The sequence below is a fragment of the Perna viridis genome, chromosome 13 (genome assembly GCF_037379345.1).
Source record: "Perna viridis isolate PV_CMFRI_1.1 ecotype Kerala chromosome 13, ASM3737934v1, whole genome shotgun sequence".
NCBI classification, from domain to species: Eukaryota; Metazoa; Mollusca; class Bivalvia; order Mytilida; family Mytilidae; genus Perna; species Perna viridis.
The window spans coordinates 34,817,710-34,841,700 of record NC_142457.1 but is presented as its reverse complement, the minus strand read 5'-3'; the positions used below and the strand labels follow the sequence as shown (position 1 = coordinate 34,841,700).

Here is a 23,991-nt window from a genome sequence, read left to right as displayed (position 1 = left end):
CTGCTACCCAGGCTACAAGCTCACTAGCAGAAAATGTGACAGTAAAGAAGAAACTTATTGGACTTCATGATGCAAACAAGCTTTGTAAGACAGCAAGCTATTTAAGATCACTTGGAGGAGATCCAGAGTGTCCAGGCCACCCTGGTCACTGTTCAGCAAACATGAAATGGAGTGCTACAATTGGCAATGAAGAGAGATATGGTGAAATACTGGCTGATATGCTAAATGAAGATGAAGAACCACTTATAATTGGACAATTAACAACAGATGGGGACAGCCATGCATTCAGAGGATTTAGCCGGAAACAAGAAGAAAATTTAAATTTCATACCTGAGAACCTTCGCGACACCAGACACTTAGCCAAATCACAAGTGCGAGCCTGTGACAATGCCAAATTCAGTGAAATGATGCTACAGTTTGTAACTAAGGCAGACCGTACTATGCTCCAAAGACGATTTGCTATTGACTTAAGCAACAGATGCACAATAGAGTTCAACTTTGCTCTGAAGGAGTGTGCAGGAGACATGAACAAGCTTGTGAACAGACTTAGCTATGCAGCAGACAGTATCATTGCATGTTATACAGGACATTGTGGAGAAAAGTGCAAATCATACTCCTATGTATGTAAAGGTACTGAGCAAGATCACTGGGGCAAAGATTTTATGCCAGATGAGGAAGCAAAATGCTTGTACATGACAGATGATGATGAGATACTTGTGCGTAATATAATAAACATTCGATTTGGTCGGACAAACTTGGTTAAGACTCGCTTTGGGACAACGACACAAAAGTGTTAGGCCGTAAACCGAGGCTATCGCAAGTCAGATCCAAAAGAATCTACTCACCCGAGGAACTATTCTGCTCGTACTCATTCAAGTGCACACAGGATTAATCATGGGCCAGGGGAATCTGCACTTCTGAAGTGTGAGGCTCTTGGTGTACCACTTCCACCAAACTCGCGTCCGGTCACCAAGCTGAAAAGACAGAATGAGAAATATGAATATGATAGACAGAGACAAAAGACACCAAAGGTGAAAAAAGCTAGAATTGATTCTGCAATCAGGAATTTTAAGACTTATGACTCAATACCAGATGAGCCTGATACATATAAAAAAGGACTAGCTGACTCTGAATCTTGTGAAGTGATGCAAATGAAAACACGAAAGAAAACGTGCAATGAACATGGATATTCAAAAGGAAAATAAGACTTTGTTAGGACTTAAAACTTACATTCTGCAACTAAAAAACACAATCTGGGTAAGTTGAATGATGCTGGCATGCTGGGGGGTCCACATTTTTACAAATTTGTCTACTATTATTAATTTCTGGCAGTTCAAGGGACAAATGTTCAGCGTTAATACATAAACTGTTATGGCAAATGTGCGAAACATGCAAGTGCGGGGGTATATCTAAAAGATCATGCACAAGCATATACATAAATCTGTGAGCTAAATGATATTTAATCCTACCACCAGGCCATTTAACTTTCAAACGACCATATTTAGGGCCTCTAGTAAAGCCTCTTTCTCTTTGATTAACAGCAAATCTAGTAGACCAAAATTTACAATTTTTGGAATTTTGCTGATTTAGATCAATTTTAGAATTAAGCTTGGCTAATTGCAGAATTTTCCATTGGGGATCCATTTTGGAAATGCCATGTGACTAGTACCTACCCAGGTTATGTAAATTAGTTGCAGCATCTGACATAATTTGCATATTTTTTTTCTAACTTTAAATCGAAAGTAGTGGTACTAGGTCTCAGTATCGTATAGATTTCTCCATTGGCTCCAATGCTAACGGTGCATGTTTCAAAAAATTTTTAAAAATTGAAAAGTTGATTCAAATAAACTTTCATACATATATCATGTTTCAGGAAATGTTCAAATTTGATTTTAACTTAAAAAACCTAGACCAGTCCACGAAGATTGGAAAATCATCAAACCTTGAAGTCAAAAGCACATGTTTTCTACTTTCACTTTGGTATTGTTGTTGTGCTGCAGTACTCCCTATCAACTGGATATCCTTCCTCTTTCCTGTCTTTGAATCTGTAAATAAAAATCACACATTTTTTCTACTTGGATACATCTTTAAATATGGCCAAAATTCAAGTTCAAAATTAAATGCAGCTCTTTAAAAAAAAAATAAGAAAAAAAAGGAACTCTATTTTATTAGCCTCCATGTTTTGACGTACACCCGCTCAAGAATATCAATACGATACTGGTACCTGCACCCTAATCCTGAGGAGAGAAACTAATACGGCAGGGGACTGAAACGTTCCGGATACCATTCTTCCTTTAAATTACACCTGTTTACCATAACATATATTACATCTGTCTATGTATAAATGCTTAACTACATTTAAACAATATATCCACCAAATTTCAACTTTTAATTTTAAGTTTTACAAAATTAGACCGGGGTAACTTGGTGTGCGAAACAGTGCGCCTTAATGTAACTGTATAGTGCACCCTTTACTCTAAACCTTAAAACATATTTACAAGCAGTGTCAAAGCATTCGATACAATCTTCATATTCTATGTTATATCCCAACAATATACCACCAGATTTAACTTTCGCCACTTTTTGTCTATTTTTCATGTTAACAATACATCCTAACGGGAGGTGTCAATCAAATGTAAATATATCAAAATATAGCCAATCAAAACCCTCATCATGTGGTCAAAAGTAAACACAATTATGGCCATGTGCACGTGGCTACAAATTTTCTTTAGTTTCATCATTTCAGATGCGACGTCATAGAAGATATTCTTGTATCTTCTTGTGATATGTGCTATTCTAACCACTTTTAAGCAAAAAAATGTTACTTCTTTAGCTTATAACAAATAAAATGGACAACCGAACAAACTTTTTCTGTGCAAATAAGTATTGCAATGTAGAAAAGAAAGTGAAAACAAGCCTATTAGTACCCAGTATTAAGTTCTGGGGAAACTCCATGATTTTCTATACTTTCATCCTCATATGGTCTTTGTGGGGTTTGAAAACCAATGATTAGATAAAAAACATCAAATAAATACTTTTGTCAGTGCCCAGATTGTGAAAAAATATCTGCGTCTTTATGTGTTTTCTCCTTTTTGCCATATATATAGCATTTTTCATTATATGAATGCATGTAGTAGAACACAAGGCAGAATTATCTCCAATCTGGGGAAGCAAACCAAGTATTAAATTTGCTCTAAAATCAATATCCCATGTTCAATTTTAATAAATCTTGTATTGTTTGATGCCATACAAATAAAGCTTTCAAAAGATTACAAGACATACACCATTTAAAAGTCCCCTTTTCCTTAATGATTATGGCAAGTTTTTGGAAAACCCTACATTTGTGTTTAAGACAATGTAGTTTGTGTCAAGAAATTTAATTGTATAGTGCAAATAAGTCCTTAACAAACAAATTTTCTTAAGTTTCATCATTTCAAATGCAACGTCTTAGAAGATATTCTTGTATCTTCATGTGATATGTGCTATTCTAACCTCTTTTAAGTAAAAATGTCACTTCTTTAGCTTAAAATAAATAAATTGGATAACCAAACAAATTTTTACAGTGAAAATAAGTATTGCAATGCAGATAAAAAAAGTCAGTTTTCATTTCCTCTTTTGTCTACACCGGACTTTTTATTTTTTTTTTTTTACCTTTCGAGAAAAGCAGAGGATGCTTACCCTACCGGTGCACCAAGTCCGTGCTCCAAGTTTTTAGTGGAGTCCGAGTTGCTTATTTGCTTTTGTTACTTTTTTAATCCGTAGCAGGAGATTCCGACTTTACTCAGAATTCCGAGCTTTAATTTTGGAATTCCGAATGTGTTATTCGAAAATCTGTACTTAATTTCAGAAATAGTTTGCAAAGAACTTTTTATGACTTTTCAAATAAAAAAAATCAATCACAACTTGTTTTTTAACAATATTAATAACGAGATAGCCTTTAAAAGTAGTCATTTTCTAAAAAATTGGTCTATTTTCAAAAATTCATGTCTGACATGCCTCCCCCTTTTTCTTGATCACATGTCAAAAACCCTAAATCTTTAAATTTTCACAAAAGGTGATATCTTTGGCTTTTAATTTGTAAATACAGTGTTTTCACAATAAAACATGACAAGTAAAGGGCACCTAAAGCAAAATAAGTACTCAAAAATGGATTTTCCATGTTGCCATAGGGAAATGCTTATATGTCCTTAACCGCAGTAATGAAAGTGAGTTTTTCCTCATTTCTAATCGAATTTTTCTAAAATTTACACAAAACTTGATTTCAAGTGCTGATTATCACCATATGTAGGTAAATATAGCCCTCAAAATTAAATATTTGATATTTTTACTAAATTTTCTACACTTTTCACAAGATAGGACATAAAATGCAGCCGAAAAGACCAATTTTCCATAATTTGGACCTATAACTTAAAAAAAATGCATATTTTGAAGGATTTTTGTAGTGTATTCCTCTCATAGCAAAGTTTACAAGATCTTCAAGTAGTTTAAAGCTATTCCAAGAAACTTTCCATTTTGCCATGGCCTCAGCTTAAGGCTAGAAACCACTAATTCCACTTCCCATAGGCTTCTATGCTAATTTCACAATATTCAATGGCTTCTCTGGACTTTACCTTAACTTTAACCTGCAGAGGACTATATATCAGCATGATTCTACATATGTCAGCTCACAATCCTCAGAATGGCATGTGGGGTTAGCAGACTTGCAGTGCAGTACTGGTCACTGGAAGTGAAGTGTCTATAAATAGCATGGGAAATCCCAGTGTTTTCAAAAGATAGGGGTATATTTAGAAATCATTATGGAGATTAGGCTTCACATTACAAGAAGCAAAGTGCACCTATAAAATGTACGGAAATGTTTTTCCTTTCAGAAACTGTTTAATTTTTTTAAATGAGATGAGAACTTTTTTCACAGCACTTTGAGGAACAGGGGTAATTTCTGCGTAGGACTATTTTTGTGTACGTTCCAAATGCTCATTGGTTGAATTGGTGGTCTGTAACCTAAAGGTTCCCCAATACACTAACGAAAAAAAAAGTCATGTCCCGGAAGTAATAAAAAGTGACTGTCCTTACGCCAAAAATACGTCATATCCTTCAATCAAACAAATTAGAAAATATGGGTTAAGATTATGTTTCAGTAGAAATGAATTCATCTTTTCTGATAGTTTTCAAGTTTTTTTTCTAATTTGTTTTAATTATTTAAAGAAGTGAATGGTATGTTTATAAAAACTTCTGGAAACACATGGATGTATGTACGTGTATTTCCACTGTTGTTGTTGTCAAGAACCTAACCCGCCTCGGAAAAACTATAATTCCGATTATATTATCTAAATCGCAGCATAGCTTTTCCAAGATAGGAAAGGTAATAATTTTCTGTTTGGAATTTGCAGCTGTCATCTGAACTTTGTTTATGTCAAATGTAAAATATTCCCACTATCGGTGGAGAACTGTAATATTTCCGGCATCTGTACAGATTGAAACTAAAATTGATGTTGCTAGAGATGCCCTTAAGGGATAAAAAATGTAAAGTATTGCAAAGTGCTGTACAGTTATTGACCATTTTAAGAGTGAGAGGAAAGGGGGTTATGGGGTTTGATTTTTTTTTTTTGGGGGGGGGGAATGTTCAAGTTATTCATTTATTGAAAAAAAATTCCCCATATATTCACAAGGCAGTTTTTTTTAAATAGAAATATTGATTTTGCTCGCTGCTTAAATGTTAAGAAAAATACTGAACTTGCAGGAAAAAAATCATCCGGGTCGACCCCCCCCCCCATCATTGTAATGTCCTTTAATATTTTTTACGAATCTCGCACAGACGGTACATATATGGTAAAGCTCATGATGCTCGCTGGTTTAGGCAATGCCTACCGAATATTAGAATTTGAATTTAATTTTGTGAAAAACTTCATGAACTTGACGAAGTTCGGGCGTGCTATAAATTAACCTGTGACTGTGTACACAGTACAGTAACCGTGTGTGGTTTTAATTTGTTGACACCTCCGTCAAAACTCCGCTTCAAGCATCATGGTAATATCGTATATTTCTCTTCTTGGTATATAACTTCGCTTCTTCTTCGACGGATACCTGCCAAGATATCATTGTTTTCTCGTTGTACTTCGATTTCAAGCATTCCGCTGTTGATCGTATTTACATACGGGCATTTTCGAGATACGACGAAAATCGTAAATTTAAAATGAAACTGAATTTAAATAGTTTGAAAAGAGTATTTGAATGATTTAATTAAAAAACGTGATTTTAAGAAATTATTTCTCAAGTGAAGTATAAAATTAAAAAAAAAAAGTCATTTTATTGTCGACGAAGTCCTTTATGTAGCTCGATTTTGATTGGCAGATATTCCCGGTTCTACTTAAATACGACTGAATACGCCTGTCAGGTTAAAATACGCCTGTGGGAGAAAAGCATACGTCTGTAGCATTAACATTGTGTTTTCTGTGGAAATAATATTATATTGGCTTGGTAAGATGTATTTTGTTCAATAAATTATCTTTCGGCAAATTATTTGTTGATGGGATGTAGAACTAGCCGATGTAAATAACAATCTGACAGGCGTTCGACATTCGTGATTGCGCATGTGTAATTGTGTATTGAAATAAAATATGTGGACATGTGGTTTACAAAGTTGACAAAAACAAGCCGCCATGATACATGTATAATGCACACACTTCGATCATTTGAACTAGGGAAAAAAGTCGAGAAATATATGATGATAAAAGTCGACATGTTTGTTTATAAAACAACATTCTGACCTTTGAAATGTCGACAAGACAAGTTTTAACCAATTATTCTGACTTATTTTGAAAAAAAAAAACAACTCGGGTGTACCCTATGAGCTTCCATAACTAATCGTGTGTAATCTGTGGTTATACCAGGAAGTAAAAAGATAACATTCCGTACTAAACCAACAGGGCGTTTTCCTCTCTGACGTTCAAATAAGTTAACTTCGTGCTAATTGGGAATACTGACCAGTAAAGAGTAAGATTTACTTTTCCATTCAGCTTTTACTTCAGTTCATTGTACCATCTTCTTGTATTGTCCGTGCTTTATTATTTCATAATGGTTGATAAATATGTCAAGGGTCAAACTTTAAGACTAAGACTAGTCTGGTTTTTTTTTTTTTTGTTTTGTTTTTTTTTTTTGTTTTTTTGTTTGTTTTTTTTTGTTTGTTGGTTTTGTTTGTTTGTTTGTTTGTTTTTTTTTTTTTTTGAAATATCGAAACAGAATGAGGTCTGCCTCAATACAATGTACACAAATCCATATATAACAAGTATTAATACATGTATATTCAAGTACCAATCCGCGTAGAATTCAGACACTGCCAATGGTAGAGGTGATTCATGCTGTAGAATCAAAGTACTCATGTACTGAATCAATTTATATCAATCGTTTTAGCGCCTCAAATATTCGTCGTATTCCAAAAATATGGAATAAAAGGAAAGTACGGGAATCGAATTCAAACGTATCTTAACATAAGCTTATTATAAGCTTATTATTATAAATGGTTAATATCAAACTCATCGTTTTATTTTTCTTAAATTCACCATTCTGATTATGAGGGACATTTAGAAACACACACACCAAAATACATTATGCATCATAGTAGCGTGCCAGTTTGCGTAATGTTCGGGTTCGATATATGTTTACATGGAACACTCCGATATAGCCCATAATTGAACTACAAACTACTAGTTGACCATTCCCAATTTTAAATTTTCAGGTCGAAATTCAGTTTATCGACCTCCAGGTCAAAACTGTCTGTTAAATAATTCAAATTTAAGGAGGTAGACATAGGGTAAAGGACATAACTCTTACAAATCATTATAACGTTTGTATTCAGCATTTGACATCAATATCATGTAAGCATCAAGTAACTTGGACTGATTTCATTATGTTTCAAATGAAAGCGTTATATGCTTTGGTGAAATCGAATATGATGTAACCATATCACTGATTTCAAGAGGCGTCCCCTACCCCAGCTCTACCTCCTTAAGCCACAAATTATTGAAATAAATCATATCCTCAGAAACGTGTTACACTCAACTATCTTCATTTCTCAGTTGATAAGGTTCATAGCTCAAGTGCTACAAGTTGTTTCATAGACACCTATGTGTCATGTGAAAGCGCTTAGTTTCTGGGCACCTAGTACAGAGACACGTACATTAACATAAACGATAAAGTATTATAATACTATCACAGGGGCTTGGTCCTACTCCCAAATATGCAGTCCGAATAGTAATATAACAAGAAAACGGGAATCCCAGATTTTGGGGTAACTCGCTTCAACTCAACCACCCCCCACCCCGAATAAAATCAAATATATTTATTACTTATTACTGCCCTCCAAACAACCTAATAAATAAACACAGGTATCACCACCAAATACTTCTTAATATATAGAGTCGGGCTGCATATTTCATAGTGTGAGCAAGCCCCTGTGATATAATTTCACCAATCATGGCCAAAATAGCAAAATAGAATGATTAATATTGCAAAAAGCAATAATACTAGACCAAAATATGGCACAATTTCCAAGAAGTGCATTATCGAAATTCATATGCCATCGTCTATGCAAAGTTTCATTTTTATTTGCCATCTCGTAGCTTCCGTTGTCATGAGGCGGTAACCGTAATAAAAATATATTTATGATACAGTGAATGATACGTCAGGATGGTTTTGGGGGTTATGGTACCTTTTTGTAACAAAAATGGTCAAACGATGAGCGACAAATAAAAGCATACCATTCCTTTCTTTATAATGTTTCTTGACTGGAACCACTGCCTCAAGGCCTGCATAAGACAGTTTTCCCAATTAGTACTCGGCATTCCTTTTATTATTCTTTTTTCTATGATTGAAGACTATTTACAATCTCGCTGGGTTTTCATTTCTAGTTAAACATCAAATGGTTTATTATGCGTTTAAAAATGAATAGGTAACTTGAATATATTCGTATGTAGTTCCCTTTTTACCTTTAAATGTGGCTATTGTTAACTTATTCATTATTCTTATGTACGTTTAACTGAGCCACTTCACAACGTATATTATTTTCAAATAGTTTTTCCTTCCAACCCAAAACACAATTAATTGTTTTAACGAAGAGTCAGCGACCTATATACATGTATGTAGAATGTAAGACCAGAACTATGACTGGCTAAAATATTCTGACGGAAGTAGACGATTACACAAGTGCTCCGCCCATCTTTGGCATAGCCTAAAATCCTATCAATTATAATGATTATTGGGACATGTTTCAATTTCTATATTAAATTAATGGATCTGCTTTGATTAGTTCTGTTATATTTCATTTCTTTCGATTTCGTTCTTCGTTTCGTTTGATGTTATATTGAGTTTGTTTCGGACTTTACTTTTACTTTACCTTTTTTATCTTCACATTTTTACCTGAAAAATATTCTTTTCCTGGTTTTTAAAGACAATATTTCCTATTTTTTTTATTCTTTTATTTATTTATTTATTTATTTATTTTTTTTGCTTTAAATCAAACACATAAATAAACAATTGTATGTCTCTGTTTAAATAAAAACAAAAATTTCTTTGCGCTATTCCACTTGTTGTTTCTTGTCGCTTTTTGTCACCTCTTGTCGCCAATTAGTAAGACCCGCAGACTTACGTCATCATTGAAACAGAAACTCCGCGTCTGTCTGAAAGGTGCAGGACCACCGCTAATTTAAATCCCTGACGGTGTTGCATGTCTGTAAGTCATACAAACATATTGTCCCTCAATAACTGTGTTGATTTTCAAACGATATATACGGTTGTGCCAAGTTAAGACATGACAGTAATTCCTGTTGTGATTCGGTGCAGGAGATATATTTTTGTTTTGACCACCACCGATCCCGAAAGGGATGACGCATGCAAGTACTTAAATTCGAGATTCCAGAGAGGTTTAACCTTACTCCTACAACGTTAGAAGTTGGAATTCCGTTCCCCCATACCCCAACTCTTAGGATGGCACCAAGGCAGAAAATAGCTTGCCAACTCCAGCATTGCTGGAGTAGGTTTAACCTTTGAAATCACAACTTTGGATTTTTTTAACGGAAAACAAGGGCTTAATATACATGTACGCACAGTCGTTTGAATATAAGTGACAAATAGCAAAAAAGAGTCAAATATTGCTATTTGTCGCTACAATTCAAACAACTGATGAGCGTATCTGCTTAGTCAGGTCAAGAGGCTTAGTATTTTGACCACTGCGCTCCATGAGGGTTAACCCACTGTATGAATAGTAATCAAGGAAACCAAGGTTCTAGCAGAAATCAAAAGAAAGTAATCCAGTGAGAAAGATAAAACATAGAAAACAGACATAAAAAAGAACATGAAGTACATGTCACTAAAATAATACATACAATTTACAAAGTAGGTTAAGTGTCCTCTGCTTTTCTAGAAACACAGACCGAGTTGCTCATAAAAAGTCCAGGGTAGTTGAAAGTTGAAAGGTTTATATAAACTTATTCTAAAGTCAATAAAAAAAAATGGTAATAAGCTGAATCCACCAGTGTCAAAAGAAAAAAATATCCTCAGTGCCAAATCACAAAATAATAGTTCAAGCTACGTCTCGCAGCACAGCTGTATGTAACTGATTTTAACCTGTATGAAAGGTCTAAACTCATTCAAAAGTCAATAAAAATACATTTTGTAACAAGCCTTATCCATTTTTGGATTCGACCCTGGAGAAATTTTTTTGCTTTGACCACCAACGTCAAAACAAAAAAATAGAACCAATGCCAAATCCCAAAAAGTGATTATACTAAGCTATATATAATTGATTTTAAGAGAATTGTCTCCTGGACTAAAATTAAAATTCATAGTTTTCTCTTTATATTGCAGAAAAATGGCATCATTCATCGACAAAAAAATTCAACTTGACTGTGAAGAACACAAGCAAAGATATCAATATTATTGTAGGTCTCATGACTCTGTTATTTGTCAAAAATGTCGACTGGAGTCCCATAAGAAGTGTAAAGACACTTTAGATATAGAAGATGTCATCCGTGAAGTAAAATCATCTGCAGTTTTCGAGGATTTATGGACCAATATAAAAACAAATCATGAAGCTGTCTTGAATGCAATCATTGACAGGGAAGAAAATGTGAAAAAACTACAGAAAAAGAAGGAAAAACTATCAACTGAGGTGAAAGAAAAAACACAAAATCTTATTGATCAAATTAAGAAACTAGAAAACAAAACACTATCAGAGTTAGAGTCAGTTGTAAATGAAAATATAAATGAAATCAAAGCCACCACAAAAATCCTGGAATCAAATAAAAGAAAACTTGGTGAATTATTGGAACAGGAGGAACTCATTAAGAAACAGGCATCAAATTTCGAAACATTCATAGCAACAAAACAAATGGAGAGAGAAGTCCAAGAATCAGAAGAAATCTTACACAAATTATCTGAAAAAGGAGCCATGGATAATACAGACATAGAAATGAATGAAAACATCACAGCAGACGACACAATTTTTGGAATAAAAACTCTGTGTGACATTAAAGTATCAAAAGAAAAAAATACAACATCCATAGACATAAACAAACCAAACATGGGTCAGGCAGAGGTGAAGACAAGATTCCCCAGACAACTGACACTTAAACAACAGTTTACAGTAGATCAAGGTGGGTGTCCTGGTTGTTGTACGCTGCCTAATGGACTCCTGGTGTTGACTGATTGTTACAATGGTGTAGTAAACATACTACACAGTAATGGTCAACACAAATCATCAGTCAGATTTAATGGAGGACGAGATGCAGTATACGATGTAACAGTCATCAATGAGAACCATGTTGCTGTTTCTAATCCTGTCCCAGAAACAATCTCCATCATAGATGTAGACAGGAGTAAAATCATTAAAACACTTCAGATAAAGAGTCTAGTCACTGGAATTACACATAGTGATGGACATTTATACTTCTGTGTACCTGAGGTAGGAATCCGAAAAATTAATATAGATACAGAAAAAATAGACAAACTCCATGATGACCAGACTGTTGATGATGATTCATATATAGACACAGATGGCAATAGAATATGTTATACCTGTCCTTACACAGTTACTGTCTTAGATTCTGACCTCAGAGTTATCTTCACATTCAAGGATCACAATACAATGTCACAGCCTCTTGGATTATCAATGGATGAACACCAGAATATTTTTGTGTGTAATTATAACAAAGATAATTTATTACTAATTTCAAGGGATGGAGATAAACATGAAGTTGTGGTCAGTAGAGGTGATAAGTTGTGTGGCCCTCGGTGTGTACATTATGATAAAGTGAATCATCATCTCACTGTTGTTGATTACAATAAGGTGGTCAGGATATTTACTGTATATTGACTTTTGATGGAGAACCATCACTGAGATAAACAAATTATTGAGATTAATTCAATTTCAACTTCAAGGTAAGAAAACATGTTTTATTTTTTAAATGTATACTCGAATTCACCTCAGTCTGTTTGCAGTTTTTTAATTATCTTTTAAATTACTCATAAGTTCCTTTAAAAAAGTTGGCATTTAATTCATGTCGTTCTGTACTACAACTTTCATTCAATTATTTCTCTTTCTTACCTCCGAGATCGAAATATTTCCATATTTATTTTTTATGAGAATTTTGCACTCAGCGTATTGTCTATCCGCCATCTTTTTTCTATGGATGTTTTGAAATGTTCCCTATAATCTCACAATTGAAGAGCTGAAATACCATGATTTCCCGCCATATTTCTGGTTCCCTGCCAATTGAATACTATATGTGGTGAGTTTCATATTAGGTACCAGTTGTAACATTTTCATTCGGAACTTAGGTTTTTCTTTCATTAAATGTAAATAGCAGAAATATGACGGGAAATCATGGTATTTCAGCTCTGCAATTGTGAGATAATATGGATGGCGGATAAACAATACCTTCAGTGCATAAAAAATAAATTATTAAATATTTGTTTACATGTAGGGTTTGTTTTTCTAAAGTAATTTTAATAATATCAGACATTTCCATCTTTTTCTTAATTGTCAGACATAAATAAACATATATTTGTTCATATGATAATTAACTTGATAAAAAGAAAAGATACATGATTTAATTTTTGGACTTCATTTTCAAAAATCTGAACAATATTTGACAGAACTTTCTACTTTTATCTTGGCATAAGATTTACAAAAATATGATAATTATTAACTTATTAAAAAATGTTTCAAATAGTACAGAAAATTCATATTGAGTACAGTGTAAAATAAATTTAATTTACATTTTTTATCAATCAGAGTTGGCCTTCATCAAGATTGTCAAATACATGTACATGTATCTACATGTAGATGTGTCATCATTGAAAATAATGTTTGCCTTTTGTTGTATATATTTGCATTTTCATGTTTCTAAATAAATGAAATTTTCTCCTTTGAAAACAGAAAATAATTAAAATCAAAAATTTTAATACTAGTATTACTTTGTGTAAATATCTAACACCATACATGTACCACATCAAGATATGAATGTGGTAAAAGATATGTACATGTACATGTATTAGTGATTTATTCATACCCAGTATTTACATGTAGACTTTTAAAAATAAATTTCTTTAAAACAATAATTAAAAAAAGTACAGTCATGTAATGTACATGTAGCATTTTTTTAGTCATGATTTGAATTAATTTCATAGAATTTTTTTGGCAACATGTGATATCCTTATAAGTCTTCATTGCTTCAACTAAAATCAACATATTTTTGTTAAAAGTTTTATTTATTTCATAACTTTTATTGTGTTTTTTTCTTGAAATATTAATTACATGTATATTATTGAAAGATACTACTAAGGACATTAAATTAACCACAACAGTGATTACATGTACTTGCAAATGCAATGATAAATAGAAATATCTTCAATTTATAGATTCACATTAGGTACATGTACAGCTACATGTATAAAATGTTGATTTTTAAGTCAGTTGTTGTAAATATATATGTACATGTATGTGTATTTGATTTTATATATTTAGCACTAACAGGGGTGGATGGAGAAATTATGAAAAAGGGGAGGGGTGCCAGGTTATTATTTGCTCATTAAGGTCCATAGATTGCAAAAATTAAAAATTATTCAAAGGGGGACTACACCCTGAACCCGCCACTGTAATTATGTTAACACCTATACCTGTATTTTATAATTGGTTCAAATCTAATGTATGATTCATGTGAGGAACAATGCCAGTTTGTATTTTATGACTAATAAGATTATAACATGTACATGTATATGTAGTTTGAATGGTGCATTTATTATGATTTAGTGGTTTTTTTTCTCTTGATGGACTAAAACAATATTAATTTATTAAACAAATTCAGTTCTAAAGATAAATAAAATATGTTTAATCTATAATGATTTAATTTATCAGAAATCTTCATAACAATATCAGATTTTTTTTCTAAGAAACATGTTTTAATTTACTGACTTAATTATCTTTAATACATTTTTACTTTTTTATTTACATAAATGTAATACATTTTGTAATTAACTTAATAAAAAATCTTTAAAAGAAATGATACTAAATTAGTTTCAGGGTTTGACGTTAACTTTTATATTCACTTGTCCAGTTGGGCAAGTGACATATGTGATTCACTTGCCCGAAATATTGAAATACTTGCCCGGAACTTTGTGTCACTATATAGTGTTTAAACCAGAAACCCTTGTTTAATAAGACGTGGATGGCAAGAAACTGTTCAACTATAATGCAGATGACAGTGGTTTAACATAAATTTCAGTCATCCATCATTAAACCCACGTTTTCGTTTTAATTCATAGTCAGCTTTTGTATTTTTCTGTGGAATTTCGGGGACCCCAGTTACCCCAAAACAGTCAAGTGTCCCCTGCTTGGCCATGCTTACTCCCTCAACACTTGGGGATAACTGATTAATTGCAAGCCATATAAATCGAAAAGCCGTCATATTTTTTGCGGGAATAAGGGGTAAAACAAGAAGCAAAGAAATTACAAGTATTCATGTGAGGAGTTTTTATTTCACATCTTTAGTTTAACAAATGGACAACAATAACTATCTTCAATAGAATTTTATTTCTCTTTTTCTCTCATATTTTCGAAGTTTTCGATACAGATTTCTTACAGTTTTCCAAAGTAAGAAATTCCATAAATAAATCGCGATGTTCAATTGGATAACGAAAATAGATGTACAATTGGACGCATCCGATTGGTCGACATTAATATCATACAATCTATTTTTGGCAAAGGGAAAATCAGAAAACTATCCAATGATAATCTAGGTCAGCAAGGTCGGGAAGAATGGCGAACTATACAGAAGTAATTTTCGATGTTTTAGAGCTGCGATGATCAGAAATAATGTAATTTGGGCACATATTTTTTTCACTTGCCCAGTCGGGCAACTTTGATGTCGTTTTTACTTGCCCAGACCGGCGATTTACTTGCCCCGGGCAATCGGGCAACCTTTAATGTCAAACCCTGAACAGTTTATTTAGCAAAATAATTGATTTTTTGGAAATTATTTTATATTTCTTTATTAATAAGTCTTGGTCTTCATCAAGTTTTTTTTTTTTTTTTTCAAATACATGTACATGTATCTAGATGTGTCATCAGTGAAAATCTGTTCACTTCATTGTTTTTGTACATGTATATAGTTGTATTTATCATTTTCATGTTTCTATCTTTGATTTAGTCGTACTCAAATGATTTAAAAAATATTTATTTGTTATTTGTCATGAATATCATATATGTATATACATGTATATTCTTTTAAAAGACTCTTTAAAACAATGAACATTTTAGGCACTGTAAACAAATAGTTATAACTTATTGTAGTTATAAATATTATGAATGCATGTACATGTATGCATCCTTTTAATGACTTAAAAAACAATACTTTCAAATATTAAAATGAAACTGTAAAATAAGTAGTATGTAAAAACATGTATTATACTTTATTTTTATTTTTATACAGGATTTGAATTGTTATACAAGACATTTCACCTTCAACTTTGACAACTTGTGATATCCTTGTACATGTATATTCACCTCAAATTTCATTTAAAAAAAAATAAATACATTTCTTCATGTACTGTACATTTATAAATTCTTCTGAAGTTACACGTATATTCATTTTTTTTCTTGAAATTTGAAATATTTTTGACTTAAAGTAAATAAACTGGAAATCACATGTATTTTCACTAATTCTAAATGCATGGAGATTTCTTCAATACTTACCATGTGTACAGTACATCATCTATGTTTAAATGTAATTTTTATCAATATATAAATGTACATGGCATGAGTAGAATGCACATTTATTCATTTACAATATTTGTTTATTTTTTTTTTTTTGTATATATATATATGTTTCATTTCCGTGTGTATGTACTTACAGAGTTGGATTGAGAAATTTAAAAAAAAGGGGGTCCCCAAAGGGCACTCAGGTCATTATTTGCTCATTGGATATTTTTAATGAAGATATATGTAACACAAATTTTCCATCACCCCATGAACCCCCTGGATACCCACTGTAAGTATGTTTACATCAATTATTCACAGTTCAATTCCACCAAACGACAGTCTGACAATTGAATAGGAAATATCAAGTGACTTGTTAAAAATGTCAGTTAGGATTTTCCCTGAGATGAATAAACCCAGTTTTTATTTTAGAACTAATGAGGCCTAACCATATGGAATTACATGTACATGTACATTGAACGGTAGAATGATTTAAAATTTATCTTCTGAAACACTAAGGACAATATTCGTGTATCTACATGTAGATGGCCAAGGCATGGTGGAAGTTGGTTTTAAACACTTCGTGAATTTGGATTTTCCGATAATGGGTGAATCCAACATATGTCATGATCAATATGGATATTAATGACAAACCTAATATTCAATGTCCATCAAAGAAGTGACACATTCCAATACATTCTGTGGAATATATATTCATCTTCAGGATGCTGTCAACATGGACTCGTTCAAGAGGCTTTGCCGATTCACGGAGTCTTTAATGATGTGCTCTGCCAATATGGATTATCGCATGAAAGGCAGACTATTTGGATTCTTTTTTTTAAGATGGAATTTTTTTCTCTAGTGAGAACTTTTGTTTATGTAGAACTAAGCTATGAAAGGTTTTTCATGTATTATACATTGTGTCTTGATTATTTGTTTGAACTTGCACTTCAGCATGTTGAAGAGTGAAGTTAATAACATGTATAAAATACATGTACATATAGTGTTCATTTGTAATTATTCATTCAGTTGTAGATAATTCCAAATTTACAAACATTATTGGTAATTGGCTAAATTGGAAAAATTGTTATGAGGCAAAACAAATATATGTCAATATTACTTGTTTTTTTTTTTTTTATTTTAACACCATACCACAGTGCACTTGAAAAGCAAAGCATTTTGGTAAGGTGATTTATAATCTTAATGAAATGCACACAAAATGAACATTTCAAGGGCAGCTAATTCTGTCAAAAATTTATTTCTTCTTACATTCTCTTAAAAAATTATTCTAAACAAATCTATTGATGTAGAGATCAAAGTATAATCTTTTCAAATAAAGAAAGTATCCTTGAGTAAAATTGTTTTTTTCATATTTGTGGGCAATGGACATGCATTTTACCTGATTTAAAACTTACTTAATTATTTAGTTTCAATACAGATCCAGTCCAATAATATTAATTCTAAAGTACATTGTAATCCATTTTGCTTCCATGTCAATCCTGTCCATCAGTCATCAGTAATTAAATTTTGTTTCTGAGAACAAACGAGTTTGAATCATCAAGTTTTTTTTTCATAGTGGGAACTTATGTTTTTTTTTTGTTTTTTTTTTGTTTTTTTTTTTGTTTCGTTTTTTTTTTTCTTTGATCTTTTTTGTATACTTTATTACACTATTTTAACAACATTTACCACTTAACTTTTTGGTAATTTTTTTAATGCTATAGAAGTTTAAGTTCTAAAGTTACTATTGCAATAACTTAATAATACATGTATGTCAATTTTGATCGTGTGTAAATTAAATATGCTTTCAATTCAAAATTACTGTGAAACATTATCAAGCCATTGCAGTCCTCCATAATTAGTCTGATTTTATTCAACTTTAGAAGAGAAGAGTTATTGTTCCTGAATTGTTTCAAGTATCCAGAATTTTACTTCTAATCCAAGCACATTTGAGATTTTTTGTGTAAATTGTCTTGTAATAGTATTCAGATTGCTGGTGTAAAAAAAAATAAAACATATATTACTAAAATCTCTTTTTTTGTTTGTACTGGCCTGTCTCTGGCCATTTTCTGAAGATATTCCCATGATGGGGTTAATTTTGTGCATTTCAAACACAATGGTATGACGCCATGTTATCTCTGCTTGGCTGTAACTCTAGTGTCCATGGAAGGGCTGTTAAAGTGTGGTCTTGTTGATGTTTTGTCAAGATGTGTCCAATTCATCGCTACCATCTGATGATGATATGTTTCATGTCTTCCTGATTGTATCTGCTAAAGAGGTCATGCCTTCCAGAAGGTATCTACTAAGGCCATCCATGCTGGAGGCCTTATTTAAGAGGGTTCCTTTCGATTTCACTAGTATTAATTAACATTTTAAACAGGAAAAGTTTGAAACAGATAATTAACTGTGGTGGAATAATGGTATCACGCTGTCGTCAGTTCGTCATTGTCGTCTGCCGTCGAATAATAGTATCATGATGTCGTCAGTTTCTTTATTTTCGTCTGTGGTGGAATAATGGTATCATGCTACAGTCAGTTTCATCATTGCTGACTGCGATGAAATAATTGTATCTCGCTTTTGTCAGTTTTGTCATTGTTGTCTGCGGTGGAATAATGGTATCATGCTATCGTCAGTTTCTTCATTGTTGACTGCGGTGGACTAATGGTATCATGCTGTCGTCATTGTCGTCTGCAGTGGAATAATGGTATCATGCTGTCGTCAGTTTCGTCATTGTTGCCTGGGATGGACTAATGGTATCATGCTGTTGTCATTGTCTTGTCGTCTGCAGGGGAATAATGGTATCATGCTATCGTCATTGTCGTCTGCGGTGAAATAATGATATGCTATAGTCAGTATCGTCACTGTTGTCTGAGGTGGAATAACGGTATTACGCTGTCGTCAGCGGGGGAATAATGGTATGATGTCGTCAGTTTCATCATTGTTGTCTGTGGTGAATAATGGTTTAAGCTATGGTCAGTGTCGTCAATGTCGTCTGCGGTGGAGTAATGGTATCATGCTTGTCATCAGTTCATCCTTGTCGTCTGTAGTGGAATAATGGTATCGTGCTGTCTTCAGTTTCGTCGTTGTTTTCTGTAGTGGAATAATGATATCATGCTATAGTTAGTTTCGTTATGGTTGGCTGTAGTGAAATAATTGCAACATGCTGTCGTTAGTTTCATTATTGTTGTCTCCGATGGTATAATTGTATCATGCTTTCGTCAATTCATCATTGTCGTCTGTCGTCGATTAATGGGATCATGATGTCTTCAGTTTCGTCATTGTCGTCTACGACAATTTCCTTTTCGATGTACTCTGTCATTTTCGGATTTTGTATTTACTGTACTGGTTTCTTATCTAAAGGCTTTATTTGTTGTTTTATTAATTGATTGGTTTTTATGGTGTAACATCCTATTAATTCACCATTAAACAATCGCGGACACCAGCTTTTGTATCAATTACACAAGTACAGCCAGTGAAATAATGGTATCATGCTACAGTCAGTTTCGTTATTGTTGTCTGTGGTGGAATAATGGTACTACGCTCTCATCAGTGTCGTCATTGTCGTCTGCGGTTGAATTATGGTATCATCTTGTCGTCAGTTCATCATTGTCGTCTGTAGTGGATTAATGGTATCATGCTGTCTTAGTTTCATCATTGCTGTCGGCAGTGGAATAATGGTATCATGCTGTGGTTAGTTTCGTCATTGTTGTCTGCGGTTGAATAATGGTATCATGCTGTGGTTAGTTTCGTCATTGTTGTCTGCGGTTGAATAATGGTATCATGCTGTCGTCAGTTTTGTTATTGTTGTCTTTAGACATTTCATGTTAGTATACATTGAGTGTATCGATTTTCACGAAATTAAACCACTAAAGAAAGCATGGGAAAGAATCATTCACAATGTAATGAATTATCAAAGAAAAGAAAAATCTTTTATTTTTTATTATTATTTTTTTGTTTTTTGTTTTTGTTTTTTTTTGGTGGCAAAATTGTGAATAACATCTGATATGCACACAGATATGTCTCTATGAATATGCATTAATTATTGCAATGTTTGACAGTCTCTTGTCTCCCAATGTAGCTTGCAAATATCTTTTGATCATGCGCATTGCAGAACGAACGTTTGCTAGTAGCGGAGAATGTACGCATTGTCAATAACACGGTAAAAATTACATGCACTTTAGGGTACAATATTTGTTAGTTGCAGTTATAGTTTCCAGTAATTGCTCTGGCTGCTCATCTGTACCAACAATACTCCTATTTTCTTTCCATTGGGCGACATTGTCTAGACATGTTCACTTTTCGCCAAGATCGACTTTGAATGTAAACTAGATTTACAGTATCTTCTCAGGGGCGGATCCAGGATTTCATGAATGGGACATAATTGCCAAAATCAGTATAAAGGAAACCAGATTATGACAGGTTTACTAAAGAATATGATAAAAATTGCCATATTCAATAGAATATTTAGCAGATTACCATAGTTTTTTTTTTGGTTTTTTTTAAAAGGGGGGGCTGCATCCGTAAATGCTTGTTGCTTGGATTATTAAACAAAATTATAAACAACTCCACCAAAATATTGTACAAGACAATTCATAACACTATAAATCCAGATCCTTCTTCCGTCGAGATATCCGGCAATCATAGTTCCCTCTGAGAAATCTTAAAGAGACCTGTCCATTAAACATCTTGCGGGAAGGATCAAGTTTTAGAAGAGTGCAATTTTAAAAAGCATTCACCTTAAAGTTTTTATTTTTTGTTTGTTTATTTATTTGTGTGTTTGGTCACAATGTTTTTTTTTATCCAAAATTGGAATCATAACTGCTTAAAAACGCAAAGCATCTGCCCCTAAAAAGATAAATGGTCGGTCCCGAAGACTACTGTACAGTTCCACTTGATCAGACGTTAACAGCCAACTTCATAGATCTTGTTCACGAAGCGCTCAGTACATAATGGAATGCTCATTGGACAGAGGATCAGGATATCAGCGGTGTTTTAACACTTCAAGTTAGTCTTCACTTCTCATCTCTTTTCCTTACTTGATTTTCGTATGTTTATTGGGAATATTTGTGACATTGTAAGATGCGCTTGTTATGACATATTGCCATGAGCAGTCAGTAATAGATGTCCTCGATCCTGCAAATTTACAAAAGCGACAATTTCACAGCCTTGCGGAAGAGTAATGATCAGTGACGGATCCAGTGGAGGGAGGAGGAGATCCTGGGTTTTGTTAAGGACAAAATGATCAAATATTGGCCTCGAATCCCCCTTCTTCTCATGTGGAAACCCCTTCTAGGAATAAATCTCTGAATCCGCCATGGATCAAACTTTTAATTAATTCGTGGCTAAAATAATGTACCTACAGGAAGAGGGAACCAATGTTATAGCGGAAATCAAAAGAATGTAATCCAGGTTCAAAGACCAGACATGGAAAACAGACGTACACAACAAAGAATATAAAGCAGCTAAAACCATACACACAAAGTAACTAAAGCAAATGAGAAACTCGGACTCCACTGAAAACTTGGGCATGGACCAGATGGACCGGTAGGGTAGAAACTTTTCTAGAAACACCCACCGAGTTGCTCATAAAAAGTTCGGGGTAGACGAAAGAGGAAAGCAACACTATGACACGTTGAACAAATAAGTTTTCATGGCGCAGATGGATACACCGTAATGATCCACGAGTTCATGATGACGACCACAAAACTTCTGCTTTGATGACTTCAATCTTGTAACAACATAACCATGTTCCAGAAACCTACTTGTAAGAATTCTTGCGCGATACAAAAAGTCTGCGTACATGTAGTTGTTGGATAATTTTGTAAATTTGGCAAAAATTAGCAAATAGCCTGGAACTCCATTTTTTTTTCGGGAACTATCCAGAACTCCCTTTTTCAAAAGTTCCCGCCCTTGATTGTACTTTTGAAAAAAAATATGACAATATTTAAAAAGATTTACTTATTCTTATACCTAATTAATATTTTTTATTATACGAATCACTTAATTCAAATTCAAATTTAAAGCGACCCTCTCATGAATATTATTGACGGCTACCTTCCATGTGGGCTGGTATTGACGGTTAGGTTGACCATGTCTTCCCATTATGTAATATGCTTTGGCTGTACTTTGTGTTGATTATAACCACCCTGAAAGATTTTAGACGCCCGTCCAAAGAATTCCAGCTTGTGTTTGTTAGAAGCCGAATCATAAGCTACAAGCAATGGTGATGTACATAGATCACGGTGTTCGTCCATGCCTCTAAAGCCAAGCATCTTGCAGTTATAAAAGAAAACAGCATACAAATACTATAATAAGCGTAACAGAATGTCAGGATTTTGCAGCAAGAATTAAAGTGCGACAATTCTATAAGCCTCAGTAAAATAACTCATATTTCAGAACATTACGTAAGGTAATTTTGCTGAATAATTACTAATTCTAGTTCCGACGCAGTTGGTATTGAGTTACTCCTACAACGTAAGAGGTTCGAACTCCGTTCCTCCATATCCCAATGTCAGAAATAGCTTGGCAGACAAAATCTATCATTGCTGGAGTAAGTATTTAGTTACCTCTACAATGTAAGAGGTCCGAATTCCGTTCCTCCATATCCCCATGTCAGAATATAGCTTGGCGGACAACCTCTAGCATTGCTGAAGTAGGTATTGAATTGCTCCTTCAACGTAAGAGGTCCGAATTCCCTTCCTCCGTATCCCCAAGTCAGAAAATAGCTTGGCAGACAAACTGTAGCATTGCTGGAGTAGGTATTGAGTTACTCCTACAACGTGAGAGGTTGAAATTCCGTTCCTCCATATCCCTAAGTCAGAAAATAGCTTGGTAGACAACCTCTGGCATTGCTGGAGTAGGTATTGAGTTACTCCTACAACGTAAGAGGTTGGAATTCCGTTACTCCATATCCCCAAGTCAGAAAATAGCTTGGCAGACATTTCTAGCATTGCTGGGGTAAGTATTGAGTTACTCCTACAACGTGAGAGGTTGGAATTCCTTTCCTCCATATCCCCAAGTCAGACAAATGGCCGCCGTTACTAAAAATTGACCACAGGGGTCAAAGTGTAGACTTATGCAAATAACTAAAAAACAGATGTGTTTAGCTAAAATCTGATATAGGGGTAACATTGTTAATCACGACTGATCTATGCCGACTTTGTTAGAAAGATTCGTTGACGAATGAATGAGTTATGGGTCCTGAGTTAGATTTTGTTCCCGAATTAAACATTTCCAATTTTGAAAATTTTGTCCTCTTAACTATTGGATGTATTAAACTAAAACTCTGCATGAATATTATGTAGAACATGTTTAACAATCTGTATGTGGGGATTTTTGATTTTGCGAAAATATGGCCATCGTTACTAAAATACACTATAGGGGTCATATTGTAGAATTACGCCAAAACGCAAAAACAGTTTTGTTTAGCTAAATCTGGTAGGGAATAACTTGTTCAGCATGATGGGATGGACCTATGCCGAAATATTCAGAAATATCCGTTGACAAATGAATGAGTAATGGGTCCTGAAATGGATTTTTTCCCTGAATTTTACATTTCAATTTTAAAATCTGGCAGTGATTAAAATTGTTCAGCATGATGGAATTACCTACATGTACGTGAATGCCGAAATTTTCAGCAAGATCCGTTGAAAAATGAATCAGTTATGGGTACTGAAATGGATTTTTTTTTTAAATCTTCTCTTAGACAACTTCAAGCCATAGGATAGATTGTAACCAAACATTGCATG

General features: G+C 33.5%; 2 protein-coding genes across 9 annotated transcripts in view; one reads left to right on the top strand and one right to left on the bottom strand.

Annotated features, from left to right (window-relative positions):
- LOC148600596 (uncharacterized) overlaps positions 1–23,991 on the bottom strand; it is a 72,445-nt gene that overhangs the window by 3,550 nt on the left and 44,904 nt on the right. For 5 of the 7 annotated variants that reach the window (XM_088557560.1, XM_088557558.1, XM_088557561.1 and 2 more), the window contains exons 4-5: positions 1,943–2,045; positions 846–974 (exon numbers count right to left, since the gene is read on the bottom strand). The gene's annotated coding sequence lies outside the window, so the exon portion shown is untranslated. Of the gene's footprint in view, positions 1–845; positions 975–1,942; positions 2,046–5,941; positions 6,839–12,595; positions 12,818–23,991 lie in introns of those variants that run through there. The other 2 variants (XR_015917766.1, XR_015917765.1) reach the window with 2 other exon arrangements.
- Positions 6,846–18,272, top strand: LOC148600597 (uncharacterized). 2 transcript variants are annotated; one of them, XM_088557556.1, is made up of 2 exons: positions 6,846–6,990; positions 10,858–18,272. In XM_088557556.1, the coding sequence occupies exon 2, from the start codon at positions 10,862–10,864 to the stop codon at positions 12,362–12,364; it is 1,503 nt and encodes a 500-aa protein (XP_088413682.1). In that variant the 5' UTR covers positions 6,846–6,990; positions 10,858–10,861; the 3' UTR covers positions 12,365–18,272. The 2 variants fall into 2 exon arrangements, with proteins under 2 accessions (XP_088413682.1, XP_088413683.1); XM_088557557.1 differs by lacking the exon at positions 6,846–6,990 and adding an exon at positions 9,610–9,724.

What these genes read in the sequence shown, in the direction of transcription:
- LOC148600597 (XM_088557556.1), top strand. Translation starts at nt 10,862, where the DNA reads ATGGCATCATTCATCGACAAAAAAATTCAACTTGACTGTGAAGAACAC.